The sequence below is a fragment of the Periophthalmus magnuspinnatus genome, chromosome 14 (assembly GCF_009829125.3).
Source record: "Periophthalmus magnuspinnatus isolate fPerMag1 chromosome 14, fPerMag1.2.pri, whole genome shotgun sequence".
Lineage (NCBI taxonomy): Eukaryota > Metazoa > Chordata > Actinopteri > Gobiiformes > Gobiidae > Periophthalmus > Periophthalmus magnuspinnatus.
The window spans coordinates 30,418,567-30,433,040 of NC_047139.1; the positions used below are offsets into that span (position 1 = coordinate 30,418,567).

The window sequence follows — 14,474 nt, forward strand, 5'->3', positions numbered from 1 at the left end:
ACATGTGCCCACCATCAAAAAGGTTACAGAGAGCACCTTTAAATAAGACAAAATATAGAACAAGAGCATTTGATAGTACTATACCTTCATTAACAGCCTGGAAGACAAGCCATTCTACATAAAACTATGGATGAGTGTTGTGTTTTTGAGGTCCACTATCTCACCTCTGAGGGCAGTGTGATGACAGGATTTTGTCCAGCCAGAGAGGAGATCCTCTGGGAGAAGTATTCACTGCAGGAGGCCAGGACGGCACGATGGGCCCTGAAACTCTGCCCTTCAGCAGTTACCACGGTAACATCACACAGGATGTCCCGCTGCCTCTGCTCCTCCAGGGAGCGCAGAACATGATTGGGGTGCACCGAGGATTCAAATGTAAACACTGAGGCCCGGCCCGGGACTGCCATGGCCATCCGGGACTGTGGAAAATCATAGTGAAGTGGGTCAGATAAACAGTGCCCTCAATTAACAGTAACACCAAAGTTCTGCAGCCTTTTAACAAATAGACTAGACATAAAACACAGCCGCTTTCTAACGCCATGACCAAACAAACACATTAATGAAGTAATTAATGTTGAATGCTCATCCACCTGACTGTAAATTAGAGCAAAGAACTAAACTCTAAAGTAATGACAGCAAAACTTTTAACACTAAAGGATCATGGCAAAAATACAGGGTAAAAACAAAGAAGTCTCATTGACTCTTATAACGTGAAGATTACACAATGAACACAGCTTAGACTTTGTGGATCCAATCAAAATTCATATTTCCTGTGTTGATTTGTTTGATTAATCTATTTTGTAACATTTTGTTTTGTAAACATTTTTGTAAATGTTTACACAACAACAACAATGCAACAATTTTGAAATAACTGTGTTGTATTCAAACTAATTGCATTACTTACAGTCATGACAACTGTCCCTTGGAGTTATGTAAAATGTATGAAAATGTCATACAGTGTCAAAATATGATCAATAAATGAATCAAGAAGAATTACATACTGAAGAATGTCAACAGTTCAAAAGTAAACTAAGAAATATCTTCTACCATTCTTGTTTTTAAGCATTGACAGAATTCAAATACAAAAGGTGTTTGATTCCTCTGGCCATCACACACAGGTAAATCATTTGTGAACAGATCTTACCTCACAGGTAATGTGTAGTATCCACAATGACCAGGGATCAGGAAGACCTTGCTGTCAGTCCCACATGGTTATTTCAAAACAGGAATGCTGTCCAGCCAGGCTAATTCCCAGAAAGTGTTATCTCCTCTCGAGTACAAACTAAAAAGTGGAGTTAGTCATATGCCCTGTAGGCTATGTGCATGCACAGAGAGGAGGGGAGAAAGAGACAGAGGGAGGGAGAAAGAGAGAGTTAGAGAAAGAGAGAGACACGGGGAGGTGCAGTGCTGTGTGTTAGTGTGTTACAACAGTGTTGTGTGTGTACAGACCTAGTGCTGAGTCATGCGGTCCTGCTGATAAAGAATGAGCCAGCAGTTTTGTTTTTCCAGTTGTCGTGTAACCAATCCCATCTTTGCATAGTCTGCTCGGCTAAAGTTTCCCAGAAAATCTCTTTATAGATTTCCTCAGAAAACAATTGGAAGAGATTAAGTAGGAGATAGGAAATAGGAAATAAAAGACTAGTGCTTTTGACAAGATAGGCTTACATGGTGAGATTAATGCACAAAACATTTTGGGAATGAGAAGCAGAAAAAAATCACAACATTTTTATGAATCATATTTCAGATGAATGTTTCGTCATTTAGTCTGAAACAAGCCCGGCCCTGTTTGTGGAACAGAGACAGTTCCCACAAAAACAAGTGCAGTAAGTGTATACTGCTAGACAAACCCCTCAGATTTTAAACAAGTATAGTTTTAAACTGTTTAAAAGGGAAAAGGCACAGCATTGCTGAATAATAATGATCATATAGAAATAATAGTACCTCATCAGGCTGTTATTCATTTTTCTGTAGTCTACTTGATTTGCCACAACTGGATATTCCAGCACTGGCACTTGGACTGCTTCTCCACACAACCCATACTCCCTACCATACTCACACAGTTTAGTTACTCCACACAACCCATACTCCCCACCATACTCACACAGTTTAGTTACTCCACACAACCCATACTCCCTACCATACTCACACAGTTTAGTTACTCCACACAACCCACACTCCCTACCATACTCACACAGTTTAGTTACTCCACACAACCCATACTCCCTACCATACTCACACAGTTTAGTTACTCCACACAACCCATACTCCCTACCATACTCACAGAGTTTAGTTACTCCACACAACCCACACTCCCTACCATACTCACACAGTTTAGTTACTCCACACAACCCATACTCCCTACCATACTCACACAGTTTAGTTACTCCACACAACCCATACTCCCTACCATACTCACAGAGTTTAGTTACTCCACACAACCCACACTCCCTACCATACTCACAGAGTTTACTATGTCATTTTGTGGAGGAAGCATGTTACCTGCATGAATCCATGAAAATTGAAAGTTCAAACTATACTATATATATTAAAAAATACATGTACTCCTATACTATACTATACTGTACTGTACTATACTGTACTGTACTATACTATACTATACAGTATTGTACTATGCTATACTACTATACTACATACTGTGGAAAAATAAAGCCAGGGACTTAGTTCACACTGGATTCCTTAGTTCTGTTCATGTCTTGCTTTATAGTATAATGTATATTTACAGTAGTTACAGATACAATCACTGCTGCATGATTTAATTAGTGTATTCTCTTGTTTGTTGTGTGGGTCAAGTGCTTTTAAAACTCTGTTTCACATTGATGTGGGAGCAGAATCATCATCATCCTCAGTGCATATTTGCCAATATCTGGCTTAAAAGGAATGAAATAAATGAAATAAAAAGAGGAACAGGATTGTTTTTGTGTCTTGTCTCTAGTAAACAAAACAACTATTTCATTATACCGGAAATTACATAATCCTCTCAATGGAAAAAACAAAAATTAAGTACTTCTCTTTTCTAAGTAAATGCTGCCAAGAAAATCTCAGCAAATTTAGAGAAATGAAACAAAGGAAGTGACACAATCGGCAAAACAACATTTCTGTATTCTTGTTTATTAATAGATGTACTGTTTGGGTTCAGAGATGTACTTCTGCTTCAAAGTCATGTACAAGGCACATGACACAAATCTACAACTTGTGTAAAACAGCCATCCTTCTTCTTTTTGATGTTCCTCATGAAAACTTTGAATTTTCTTTTTATAAAACAAAAGTCCAGCGCCAAAGCAGTGCGCGGCAGTGTTAGGATTGAACATTTGGACCACATCATACACTCACAGTGTATGTTTAATCTCCACAGGACCTAAATATCACAGTAGCTGATAAAGTTATGTCAACATGATGCCTACACACTGTGACATCACAGAAAAACAAAGCAAGATGAGGCAAGTTCTGATGTTGGAATAACAAAGGTTCATACTTAGTTTATGAGGGTGGCATTGGACACCTTGGGAATACATTTACATGGATTTTGTAGGGATCGGTATTGCTTTAAATTAAAACCATTTGCAAAAAATGTGTGAGGAAAAATGTGTTTTAAATGTTATTATGTACCGGTAATTTACTTTTGGGTCTTTGTCACAGATAAATACTTTGAAGCTATGGAGTGGATGATACCTACCAAAGTTAAAACCAGTTTTTTTGTGTCAGACCAGTCCTTGGACTAAAGTTAAAACACACTGGTTAAGGGAAAGGTCTAAGATAAAAAATATAATAAAACATATGGGTATATGGTCTAAGTAAGTCACATACAGCAGTCACATACAGGGTCATGGCCTGACCCAAAAATACAAATGTGATATGCCTCCCACATCCACCAACTGTAACTTTGCAAATGTACACCATGTATTCCCTTATAATGAGCCCGGATGATAAAGAGGTGTTTGAGTAGCTTATTCACAGAGAAGAGAGTGGCTTTTCAGCACATCACGATATCTGAAGGTGTCAGGTCCTGTGGAGGTCAGAGGTCACGAGGAGTCCCGCCTTATCCGATTGGTCATGCAGAGCATCTCCAGCTGCTGGGCGCGCTCAGTGTGGACCGTCACGAGGGTGCGGTTTTCTTCCACAAGACGCCGAAACTCGTCTTCCAACCGGGCAATCTCCATAGCAACCTGCTCATCCTCCACCAGCTCTGCCAGCAGCTTACGCCTACAGCAACAAGAAACGGGCGTGACAAACGGGACTACAGACTCACACCTACAGCGACAAGAGACGGGCGTGACGAACAGGACTACACACTCACAATCACCTCTATATGGATTTCAGTTAAACAGGTGAGTGTATTACATAGTGAAACAACTTTGTTTTGTAATACGTTTTAGTTTAAATAAGTGAAGGAAATGGAGTGAATTTACGGAATATTTTTAAGTAATAAAACACCATGGATTAAGTGAAACACAAACTTAACTCATCAGAGTTAACAGACATTTGTGAATACATCTATAGAAAGGTGTATATTTCTTAGTTTGATGATGCGATTGTCAGCTAGTGCACTTCAGATGTGTGAAAGAGCAAAGTGAACACAGGATAAAATATGATGGTGACATGACACCTGGGACTGTTTGAATGCCAGGGTTGTATTACTGGGAAGTGCCCATTCACAAAGCAGCAGAATCCACACAGACGGGTAAAATACAAGCTGCTGTTCAACAGTGACAGCACAACAACTGGAGGATTTGAAAAGTAAACAATTAAGAAAGGGGGATTTCTCCTGTAGATACAGTGACTCTGAAGCATGGCAGTGTGTATACTTGATAAAGAATAGAACAGACAAATCATTTTGTTTGTGCAGAAGTTTCCATGTGTGGATATAGATCCTTGAAGAGCTCCTGATTTCAAGATAAAAACATTTGCTTTGAGCCATACTGCACACGTTATAGATGTTTAGTGTATACAATACAGACGAATGACAACATTGTTGAGGTTATAAAAAGTACAGATTACGTCTTTTTAAACCTCTTCATTCTTTAAGTAATGCCTATGTACTGTTGGTTTGGTTAATACAAAGTCAGTTTTATCAGTTTACAGGCTGCATTAGATTTGTGAAAGCCCTGTTCAATTGTTTTTGTTTTTGTTTTTTCTGTGTAGAGACTTCGACTGACTGCATTAGCTGTAATGAATTAGAGTTTAGCTATTGAGAATGTATTACATCAGTGAATGTACTTAGCCAGATTGATTTATCACCTAGGCCGGAGTATAAATAACGTCATGGAGATGTGCTGGTGGGTAAGAGCCAGAGCCTTGAAAATCCCTTCAGTAAATGTACTGTATGTTTATTTGTTGTGTAATTGGCCAGTTTCAAATTTAGTCTCAAGTAATAAATGTTCCATCAAGATAAAAATGAGCCTACACAGTATTATACTTAAGACTATTCCGATTCAAATAAATATAAATAGTGCCACCTGGAGGTGATTTCAGAAAATGTGTCAAATTTTGAGCCACAGGGTAAAACCAAGAGCAAGACATCTATAGTTTAGACTGCTAACACCGCTGCTGCTATCCCCAATACTACATGTGTATGTTCTATTTTTAAAAGGCTTACTTGCGGTCTTCAAGGACAGATATTTCGTGTTTGACTTGATGAAACTCTTTGGCCATTCTGCAGTGCTCCCTGTACACCTGGACACTCTCCCTTAGAGAAACACAAGGGGGCACTGGCTGCAATAGAAAGAAAAAGTGATAAACTTACTTTGACAGCACAGGACGGGAACATGACAGCTCTATAAATATTAATGGTAGAGATTATAATTCAAGGAGTATGCCTACTGTAGAGATTGAAGGCCCAAGGATATAACCCACAACCTCAGAAGAAGGAGCGCTAACTACTCTGCCACCATTAACTCCAAATGTCAAGAGTATTGCTTAACTTACACAAGACTGTAGTGGTTATATCTGAGTAAAACTGAAAAAAAAAAAAAAAGATTACTATTTTTGACCCACGATTAAAAGGATTTTTTTTTTTCTATTCTTAAACATTTTGCTCTTACTTTCTGTATCACTGGTTTTGTATCACTGCTACTCACATAATCATAGTTTGAAGTAGTCCTTGAGTAAAATATGTAGTTCCATTACTCTAATTTTGTAACAGAACACATATTACCTGCAAGCGGCGTTCAAGATCAGGGAAATTGTGTGAGAGGTCATCGTCATCTTTCACATCTACAAAATAAAGCCAAAAGGTCAGTTAGTTTTGGCATATATACAGTTTTGAACCATTACAGAACCAGAGTCAAATAATCAGAGCACAATACTTGATCAGATGCAGGTAAGTGGTAATAGAGTTAGGAGGCTACTTGTAAATCCTACCGTAGTGTGTATTTATGAGAGCATTAGCCTGGGAGCGGTCACATTTGCTATTATTAAATGCTCTCTGTTTAAGTGCATCTAGAGACCACTCCACAGACAGGTGTTTAATGCCTTTCTCTGCCTCGTAAAATGTCCCAAAGTGTAGCAATGAAATGTCCCTTATTTGGCAACATGTCAAAACTAATGTGTATGACCAACCAAAACAGAGACGTTGCTAACTTTTCCCAAGAACTCTTAGTGCTAATGTCACTACACATAAAGTACTGTTTTAAACTGCCACTACATGCTTAAATAATTACTTCTACCACTGCAGCTACTTACTCACTAAATATCCCTCTATCGTTGAACAAAATAACATTGCTGACAAATCTTCTACATAGTGAAAGTATGTAGGAAATTAAGCAAATGAATTAAAACCAAGGAAAATGCTCCTCACATGAGATAAGACCAGAGGACAGTGGGCAGAGCAGATGTATGGTCAGACACAAACAGGCACTCCCCCTGCCCCAGCAGAAATGTCCCTATGTCCCTCCCCCGCCCCCTCCTGTCCTGAGTTTGTGGAACACATGTGGAGAATCCTGGGGTGATGCAACCTTCTAAAAGCAGAGTATTAGAGGAGCGGCCCTGGGCCATGGGGCCAATTATGAAGAGGATAAATACAGTTCTCATGCTCGGCTCGGGACAGTGACCGTGGGGGGGGCAGTATGTCTGGCATGAAGTCACCAAGGGCTGAGGGATCATCCTCCAACAGGACAGGGCTGTCCACAAGACTGAAGGGTGCAAAATATAGACCATATGTGAGCTCAAGTGTGTGTGTGTGGGTGTGTGTGTGTGTGTGTATGTGTGTGTGGAATGGGGGGTAGATTAAGACTTTTCTTAAAATATGCTTCAGTAATGTTTTTAATAATGTGAATATGTTGTCTAAAACATGGGTTTCCAAAGTGAGGATTGGGATCATCTGTAGGGTAAATGTTTGTAATGCTTGGTTTGACAAGTCAATGTTAAGACCAGTTAAACTTCAAAATATGTTCTCTGTACTGTGTTCTCTAAACCATAGTCAATCATGAGGCAGTGCTAGTGCAGCCTCTGCAGCTCTGGAAGTGAATTCTGGAGGCTCTGAGCTTTCACGTGAGGTCTGTCCATATACTGAGAATAAGAAAAACTTAAGACGCTAGCAACAAAGGCTCAGGCTTGAAGTTTCTTTTTCAAACCAGGAAGAGTGTAGGCTATATTAGTTACCTTATATATTTAATATATAAAAATAAGTGAATGTATATTCATAAACATACAACATAAATGCATATTTTATAATCATGTTTACTATGGCAAATATGTAAATATAAGCTTTGTGGTTAGGAAATTCCATTTGGCTTTGTGCCTTTCACATCCTAAAAGAAATCCCAAGGTCTGCAGTGGGCGGAGTCAGACTGAAGTGTTAACTGCTCATAAATATAGGCCCCTGTTCTAAAGCTAAGCAGTGAATCAGTCGACAGGACACTGTCAGTATTAGAGGAAACCTGACTCTGCTGTTGCATCTGCAGCTGCTGCCCCAGGAGCCGGCCCCATGCACTAAAACATCCTGACAGACAGCTCTGCACACCTACACTGAAGAGTGGAGAGGGAGAGTGGGGGAAGGGGAGGGGGGGGGGGACTGGGTCACTCAGGTGAAGGCGAAGTCATTGTGCATGCTTTAGGTAAAGACAAATATCACCACACTGTTCAGTCATTCATGTGTAATTCCTGGTACAGTGGGGGAGCGTGCATGTGTGCTTTGTTTTTAATATGCTGTGCTCCTACAGAAATAGAGGGAGCACCTGTTTCAACGGCAGTGAAGAAGAATGAATGCAGTTAAAGTGATAGGGTGTGAGGGGCGGGGCCGATTGAGCAGACTCTGTTTTGGTGGGAACTATGTCCAGTATGTGCTCCATGCATTCACCATGCTCAGTGAGAGTAGAGTCCACCACTGTTTCCTTGAGTTCAACTGTCAGCACGAGCACATGTTTAATGGCTCTGTAAAGCCACATATCAAATGAAAAGTACAGTACACTGAAAACAAAGTGCACTTAAGCCATACGATTGTGAAATAACAATGTAGTGACAAGAATATCTGACCAATCAAACAGAGAAGAGTTTCTAACGCCAAAGACAGATACTCCAGTACAAGATGCGGATGAAGTTATTTGAATGGAAATTACTACTCCAAGTCCTCCTTAAGTCTTAAGACTTGTTGAGATCAATGACCTGAATTTATGCGAGTTTCACCTTTGCACACACGACAATATAGAATTTATTAAAACATACAAGTATGACTTAAGCACTACATTTATATTGTTAAGTCACTTGAAGCAAGGAGGTTGAAGCGTAAATATTACCGGTATATAATATTTTAAATTGTTTAAGGCTAAACTAACATGACTAACTAACATTTGACATGATCAAACTTTTGTCCTTTAGACTTATAAGACTTGACCTTATCAAATTAACTCTTAAATCTCTAAAAACTAAACTATACCTAAAGCATGAGGAGACTGTGTAAGACAGGGGTGTCAAACATATTTTCACCGAGGGCCACATCAGCAAAATGGCTGCTCTCAAAGAGCCAGATGTAAAATAAATGTAACTACTTTTTAACTTTTTTAATTAAGTGTTTCTGTATTTATTACTTATTCAAGCTACACATATTGCATATTCATTTGCATAGATGTAAAAATATGGCTGTGTAATGGCCTATCTCTTGATGTTAAGACATTGTACCTTTTAATTTACCCTGTCGAGGGCCACATAAAATGATGTGAAGGGCCACATTTGGCCCGCGGGCCTTGAGTTTGACATATGTGGTGTAAGGGATATTCTAAAACCAAATTGCCTTTGACTGTCTAACTGAAGGACTGGACCTTTTTAATAAAACAATTGTTTATATATATAAGTTTAAAAAGGTACCTGTTTGGCTGAGGCTGAAGGCGATTCTAACTTCAGATTTATCTGGGGACACTCTTCTGGTTGAGGTGATCATTTATTCCTGTGGGAGACAGCACACCACTTAGCAATAGCAAGGTGGAATGCTTTGATCAAAAGAAACATTATTGTAGCCTTTTATTCATTTGTTTACGTATATAAAACTGGTTTAAATATATATTACATATATCTTGAGTCAAGTGAAATTATCTGTCTGCTAGCCTTTTGCTTTTGGATTTTTTTATTTTTTATTTTTTTAATTTATTTATTTATGTTTTTGCTTGTGGTTGCAAATAATTGCACTTACAGAAAGATCAGCCCCTTGTTCAGCACCAATAAGAATGTGCTTATCTTAAAATCACATGATGGAATCACAGCTGCTAAAGTTTGTGCTTCATAGGAGCACGCGCCAGCACAAACACACAGACAGCCCTCACATGGAGTATTAAGAGGAGCTACAGAGCTATGATTAAATAATTAGAGGGCTTTGACAGCAGGGCTGGAGCAGTGAAGGTTCAGGCTTTTTATATCAGTCCATTTGCCTCCAATAACCCCACTAATGTGTGTGCACTCTGAACACGTCTAGACCTTTAGCAAGAGTTCTGTTTTACTGCAAGAAAATGAAATCTTAGAGTTTACAAAACCTGTAAAAATAGAATAGGCCCAGCAAGAATCTCATTGTAAACAGTGTGATTTGCTGCTATAACAAATAAATGTACTTTATCCAAACTTTTGTCATAGCATGTTACACCTTTCAGCACTGCATCTACAACAGTATCTATTGTTGTAACATTTTAGTTGGCTGTAGTAAAGTCTGGAGACATGATAGAATAAGATTTCATTCTTACCTGACAACACACAGACACGGTCCAGAAAGCCCCGTGCAAAAATCTAATTCCTGTCTTTAATCTTATATCTTCACCAGAGACTCCTGCAAAAACAGGTCCAAAAAATAAAACCTGTAAAGAATTAAGACGCAGAGAGATTTGAATAGTTTTGCTTAAGGCATCCAGTGTTGACTTCTCCTGTTATCCAGACTGTGCACACTGAAGCATGAGGTATAGTGAGAGGGAGGAGGCACGGCACGCTGCTCTCTCCCCCCTTTGGCCAGCCCCCAGCCCAATTAAAAGTGTCACATGACATGACTCAAGCCCACAAAAATGCCAATAACTTAAGTGTGATAATGCTCATAGAGGGAGGCTGCAATAGTTTTGCAGTGAGGCAGTCTGTGCACATTTTGTCTGACAGGCCAGTACCTCTGCTGTTGGTCAGAGCGTGTGGTTCTGGCTCAACAGACAGCACTTTGTCTACAGTGGGATAAGGTATTATATAGTCTACAAAAATAGCAATCGCTTCTCAACATAAAAATGAATGTATAGTGGAAAATAAACTTATGTAATGCTAAGGTAATAGTATCAAATACATAAAGTAACTTCATAAAAATAATAAAATACTTACAGCAACAAATGGGTGAGAAAATGTCCAAAGATGTTGATGCATCATGTTCAGTGCAATTTGACTAAATATAGCCTATTATGTTACCTACTATAAGCCTAGTAAGAACCATATACAGTTTATCTATGTCAAGAACAGGCAACAACTAAGAATCTGAGCTGGGACTCATTGTAAAGAAGAAAAAAGAATATATATGTTAGCGTTTTGAGATGGCTAAATAGCATAGGCATGTAGTCTATTTTGGCCATGCATGTAGTAGCCTGATAGACTAGGTTCATTTTGAGCGTTCAGGCAGTTTAGAGAGGGCATTATTGTGCAAAGTGTTCAGGGTTTTCAATGACCCATTGATGCGAGAGAGTGAGATGCTGCCTATCTCCAGCAGAGGGCGATATTCCATCACTTCCCCGTGCCCCTGATCATCTGAACAGTAAAATGGAAAAGTCAGAACAGAGTGAGAGGGATAAATGATGTTGGGCTCAGTGAAACGCTGTCTCTGCTGTTTGTCTTCATTGACAGAGTTGACGTCTCAGACTCTCGCTGTGATGGATGGGCCCCGCGTGCACAGGTGTACACACATCTTGGTTTTGTGTTTTTTACTGTACAGCTGAAGGCTCTTAAATGTCAATTACGCTTGACAGGTTACGGCTGATTTCTGTGACATTTAAGATTCAGAGAAGCAGAAAATCAGGCAAATGTGCTGAAGTATTGTGTTGTGTTTTGTTTTCTTCATCGACCTGCCCTTTAAGGTAATTTAAACAACGAAGCTGTGATTTAGACAATTAAGAGAGAAATACGATGGTTTATTACCCACAAAATAGCCTACAAACCAACAGTGTAAAATTAATTTTCACCATATTATGAAAAGGCTTCTTTTTTATAACATATATAGGCTATAAGTTGTGTTTATTTATTTAGGTCTGTTTTATTTATTATTTTTGTCAAATCTATTATGGCCATCACACGGCAGCAGCAGCAATTTTACTGACTGCAGTTTTAGCTGAATCAACTATAGGCAACAGAATCGAGAAAACTGAGCAGTATAAACTACCAAGTAACAGGTTCCACTCTGTCAGCTCCTCTTCACCCCTGCACTGAGGTTGGGTTGCCAGGTCAGTGATGAAACTTTCTCAAGGTTATGGGGCCAAAACAGCTTTGGCTGGTGTCCAGGTGAGGGCTAAAGGTTATTACAGAGGACTATATCTGAGCTCGGGCTGCAGCATTTCAAGGTCAGTGTGTGTAATCCACGGCCTCATTCATGATGGATTAGATTGAGCTATAAAAATACTGCCTTGGTTTTGATTAAGAATTATGGGGTTAGGAGATTAGAGACAGCCAAACGCTATTACATTGAACTGAGCCCAATCCCAGAATTAATCTGAATACCAAAAAGAGAAAACTCATTACATGAAGAGATTAAGAAAAGCCTGCACCAATTCTCTCAGGACGCACACAAACTACAGACCAGAGGAGTAATGACACACACAAACTACAGACCAGAGGAGTAATGACACACACAAACTACAGACCAGAGGAGTAATGACACACACAAACTACAGACCAGAGGAGTAATGACACACACACACACACACACAAACTACAGACCAGAGGAGTAATGACACACACACACACACACAAACTACAGACCAGAGGAGTAATGACACACACACACACAAACTACAGACCAGAGGAGTAATGACACACACAAACTACAGACCAGCGGAGTAATGACACACACAAACTACAGACCAGAGGAGTAATGACACACACACACACACACACACACCCCAACTACAGACCAGAGGAGTAATGGCACACACACACACAAACTACCGACCAGACCAGAACTGGCCAGAGCTGGGGTTGGAAAAACAGCTTTTGTTATAAGACACCACCACTTGGACTACTAGTTATAAAGGTTACTACATAGATCCATTAGTGGTAGTATTCAGCTTTCTGTTCCATATGCAACATTTTGAGTATTTTCTTCCATTCAAAAGATTTTCTGAAGCCCATTGATAGGAAGAAGGACTGCTGACTATAGACGTTGTAGTAGTAGTTGTAGTAATGAATCAGTTTGACATTTAAATGTGTTGTGGCTCTTCACCTCTCTGACAGGAAGTGAACCCAGACGGATACATGGTGTCAAACATCTGGTGGTCTGATGGAGAGGTCTGCACTGGGACGGGGCTGAAAACGCCTAAAAGAATCACATAAACTGGAGAGATTATAGAGCTGCTGCAGAGGCAAGTAGGACGGCATTTGTCTTTTAAACTACAAACTTCTACAGTGTTAGGGCTAAAATTGAAGTGTTTAATATGAGAAGAAGTTCTAAACAAAAATATTCTGTCATCTTTATAGTTGCGTAAATGCTTTCTATTTTTCCGGACATATGTTTATGTGTTTTATCTGACACCATTTCGCTGACAAATCAAATGTAGTCCAAGACAGTGTATAGAAAAATGTAAAAATGCTTTATTGAAAATCCATGTTTTTCATTTACACAATGGCAGTGTTGAGAAGAGTGTTACTTCCTTTAGTTATTACTACTAACCGTCTTAGTTGATCACCAGGACAACACTATACCTACTGTAGATGTGATAGACTTACACACAATGACAAGGGTAAAAGTGTCACAAATTCATCAACAGCTCCTGCTCCGGGTCAAAGTTCAGAGGTCAAATGCTAGAGTCCCGGGTTGTTTCGTCTCTCTTGGTGCTGCGATGGGGTTGGCAGAACATACAGGTGGAGTGTGGGATACTGTGGGCTCGGGACCTCCGCCTGGTGCCTTTGTAACACTGCAGAGAGAGGCCCAGCTCCTCCATCAGAGCGCTCACTGACATGCACTGAAAAATACAACATATCCAATTCAATTCAATTCATTTATTTTTGTAACGCCCAAAATCACAACAACAGTTGTCTCGAAGGGCGTTCATGTTTTGGTTGGTATCCAGTTACTTACAAAATACTTTGAGTTGGTCTTTCATGTATTTATTTCTAAGGTAATATTAATGATCACAAGTAGCTGTTTTGAATATTTTTAATTTAGCAGGAATACCATTTTCTAAATTGTGTACTGCTTAGGTAATGTCACCAAATTATAAATGGTAGTTGTTGTTGTTGGTAGTAAGACTATTAGTAGTAGGATTAGTGTTGCTAAATTAAAATGTGGTGGTCATAGTTGCGTTTTTTTGTGGGTTTTGTTGCACCTATAAGTACTTTTGTTCGGTACTTATAAATAAATTGACAGGGATATGTGCAGGATTTGTGGTAATTAGCAAAATCAGAAGAGATGATGTAGGCTAGTGGTAGCCACACTAAACATTTATGAATACTTGACTACATTTAGGTAGCTGACATTTATTATATTCTTGAGTGCATGTTCCACCTGTTTCAATAATGGAACCTTGGCCTTTAAAACACTGCAGCTAATTTCTGTAAAAACAAAAACCTGAGACATTGACTTTTGATTCACAAAACAGAGGCAATGTGCAGACCGCCCGCAGCTCTGTGACTCAGCCCAAATCCAGAACTGTCAACAGAGCACTATTTAAATGTATCCAGTATGTTGTGAACTGGTGTCTCATCATAAAATCCAATTAAACACAGAAAAGAAGCCCTTGGAGCCAGATAAGGATTCATAAATTGGTAATTATAACCAAGATGATGTGTGCCCTGGGCTGGTATTATTT

The 14,474-nt window shown here is 39.3% G+C and overlaps 3 protein-coding genes across 8 annotated transcripts in view; all 3 read right to left on the bottom strand.

Moving 5' to 3' along the window:
* bach1b (BTB and CNC homology 1, basic leucine zipper transcription factor 1 b) overlaps positions 1 to 1,334 on the bottom strand; it is a 4,242-nt gene extending 2,908 nt beyond the window's left edge. Inside the window, exons 1-2 of the mRNA XM_033978177.2 lie at positions 1,142 to 1,334; positions 165 to 416 (exon numbers count right to left, since the gene is read on the bottom strand). Of these exons, the coding sequence (XP_033834068.1) occupies positions 165 to 410 (246 nt within the window). The 5' untranslated portion in view covers positions 411 to 416; positions 1,142 to 1,334. The remainder of the gene's footprint in view (positions 1 to 164; positions 417 to 1,141) is intronic.
* Positions 1 to 10,416, bottom strand: part of map3k7cl (map3k7 C-terminal like) — a 23,190-nt gene extending 12,774 nt beyond the window's left edge. The window contains exons 1-5 of one of the 3 annotated variants that reach the window (XR_008648929.1): positions 10,179 to 10,416; positions 9,316 to 9,394; positions 6,170 to 6,228; positions 5,612 to 5,727; positions 3,836 to 4,218 (exon numbers count right to left, since the gene is read on the bottom strand). Coding sequence is in view for 1 of the 3 variants with exons in the window: in XM_055226360.1 (XP_055082335.1) it covers positions 4,038 to 4,218; positions 5,612 to 5,727; positions 6,170 to 6,228; positions 9,316 to 9,388 (429 nt within the window). In the remaining 2 variants the exon portion in view is untranslated. Of the gene's footprint in view, positions 1 to 3,106; positions 4,219 to 5,611; positions 5,728 to 6,169; positions 6,229 to 9,315; positions 9,395 to 9,637; positions 9,748 to 10,178 lie in introns of those variants that run through there. The other 2 variants (XR_008648930.1, XM_055226360.1) reach the window with 2 other exon arrangements.
* Positions 10,417 to 13,236: 2,820 nt separating this feature from the next.
* grik1a (glutamate receptor, ionotropic, kainate 1a) overlaps positions 13,237 to 14,474 on the bottom strand; it is a 46,183-nt gene continuing 44,945 nt past the window's right edge. For 2 of the 4 annotated variants that reach the window (XM_033978789.2, XM_033978790.2), the window contains one exon: positions 13,237 to 13,628. In XM_033978789.2, coding sequence (XP_033834680.1) covers positions 13,461 to 13,628 — 168 coding nt within the window. In that variant the 3' untranslated portion in view covers positions 13,237 to 13,460. The remainder of the gene's footprint in view (positions 13,629 to 14,474) is intronic. The other 2 variants (XM_055226681.1, XM_055226680.1) reach the window with 1 other exon arrangement.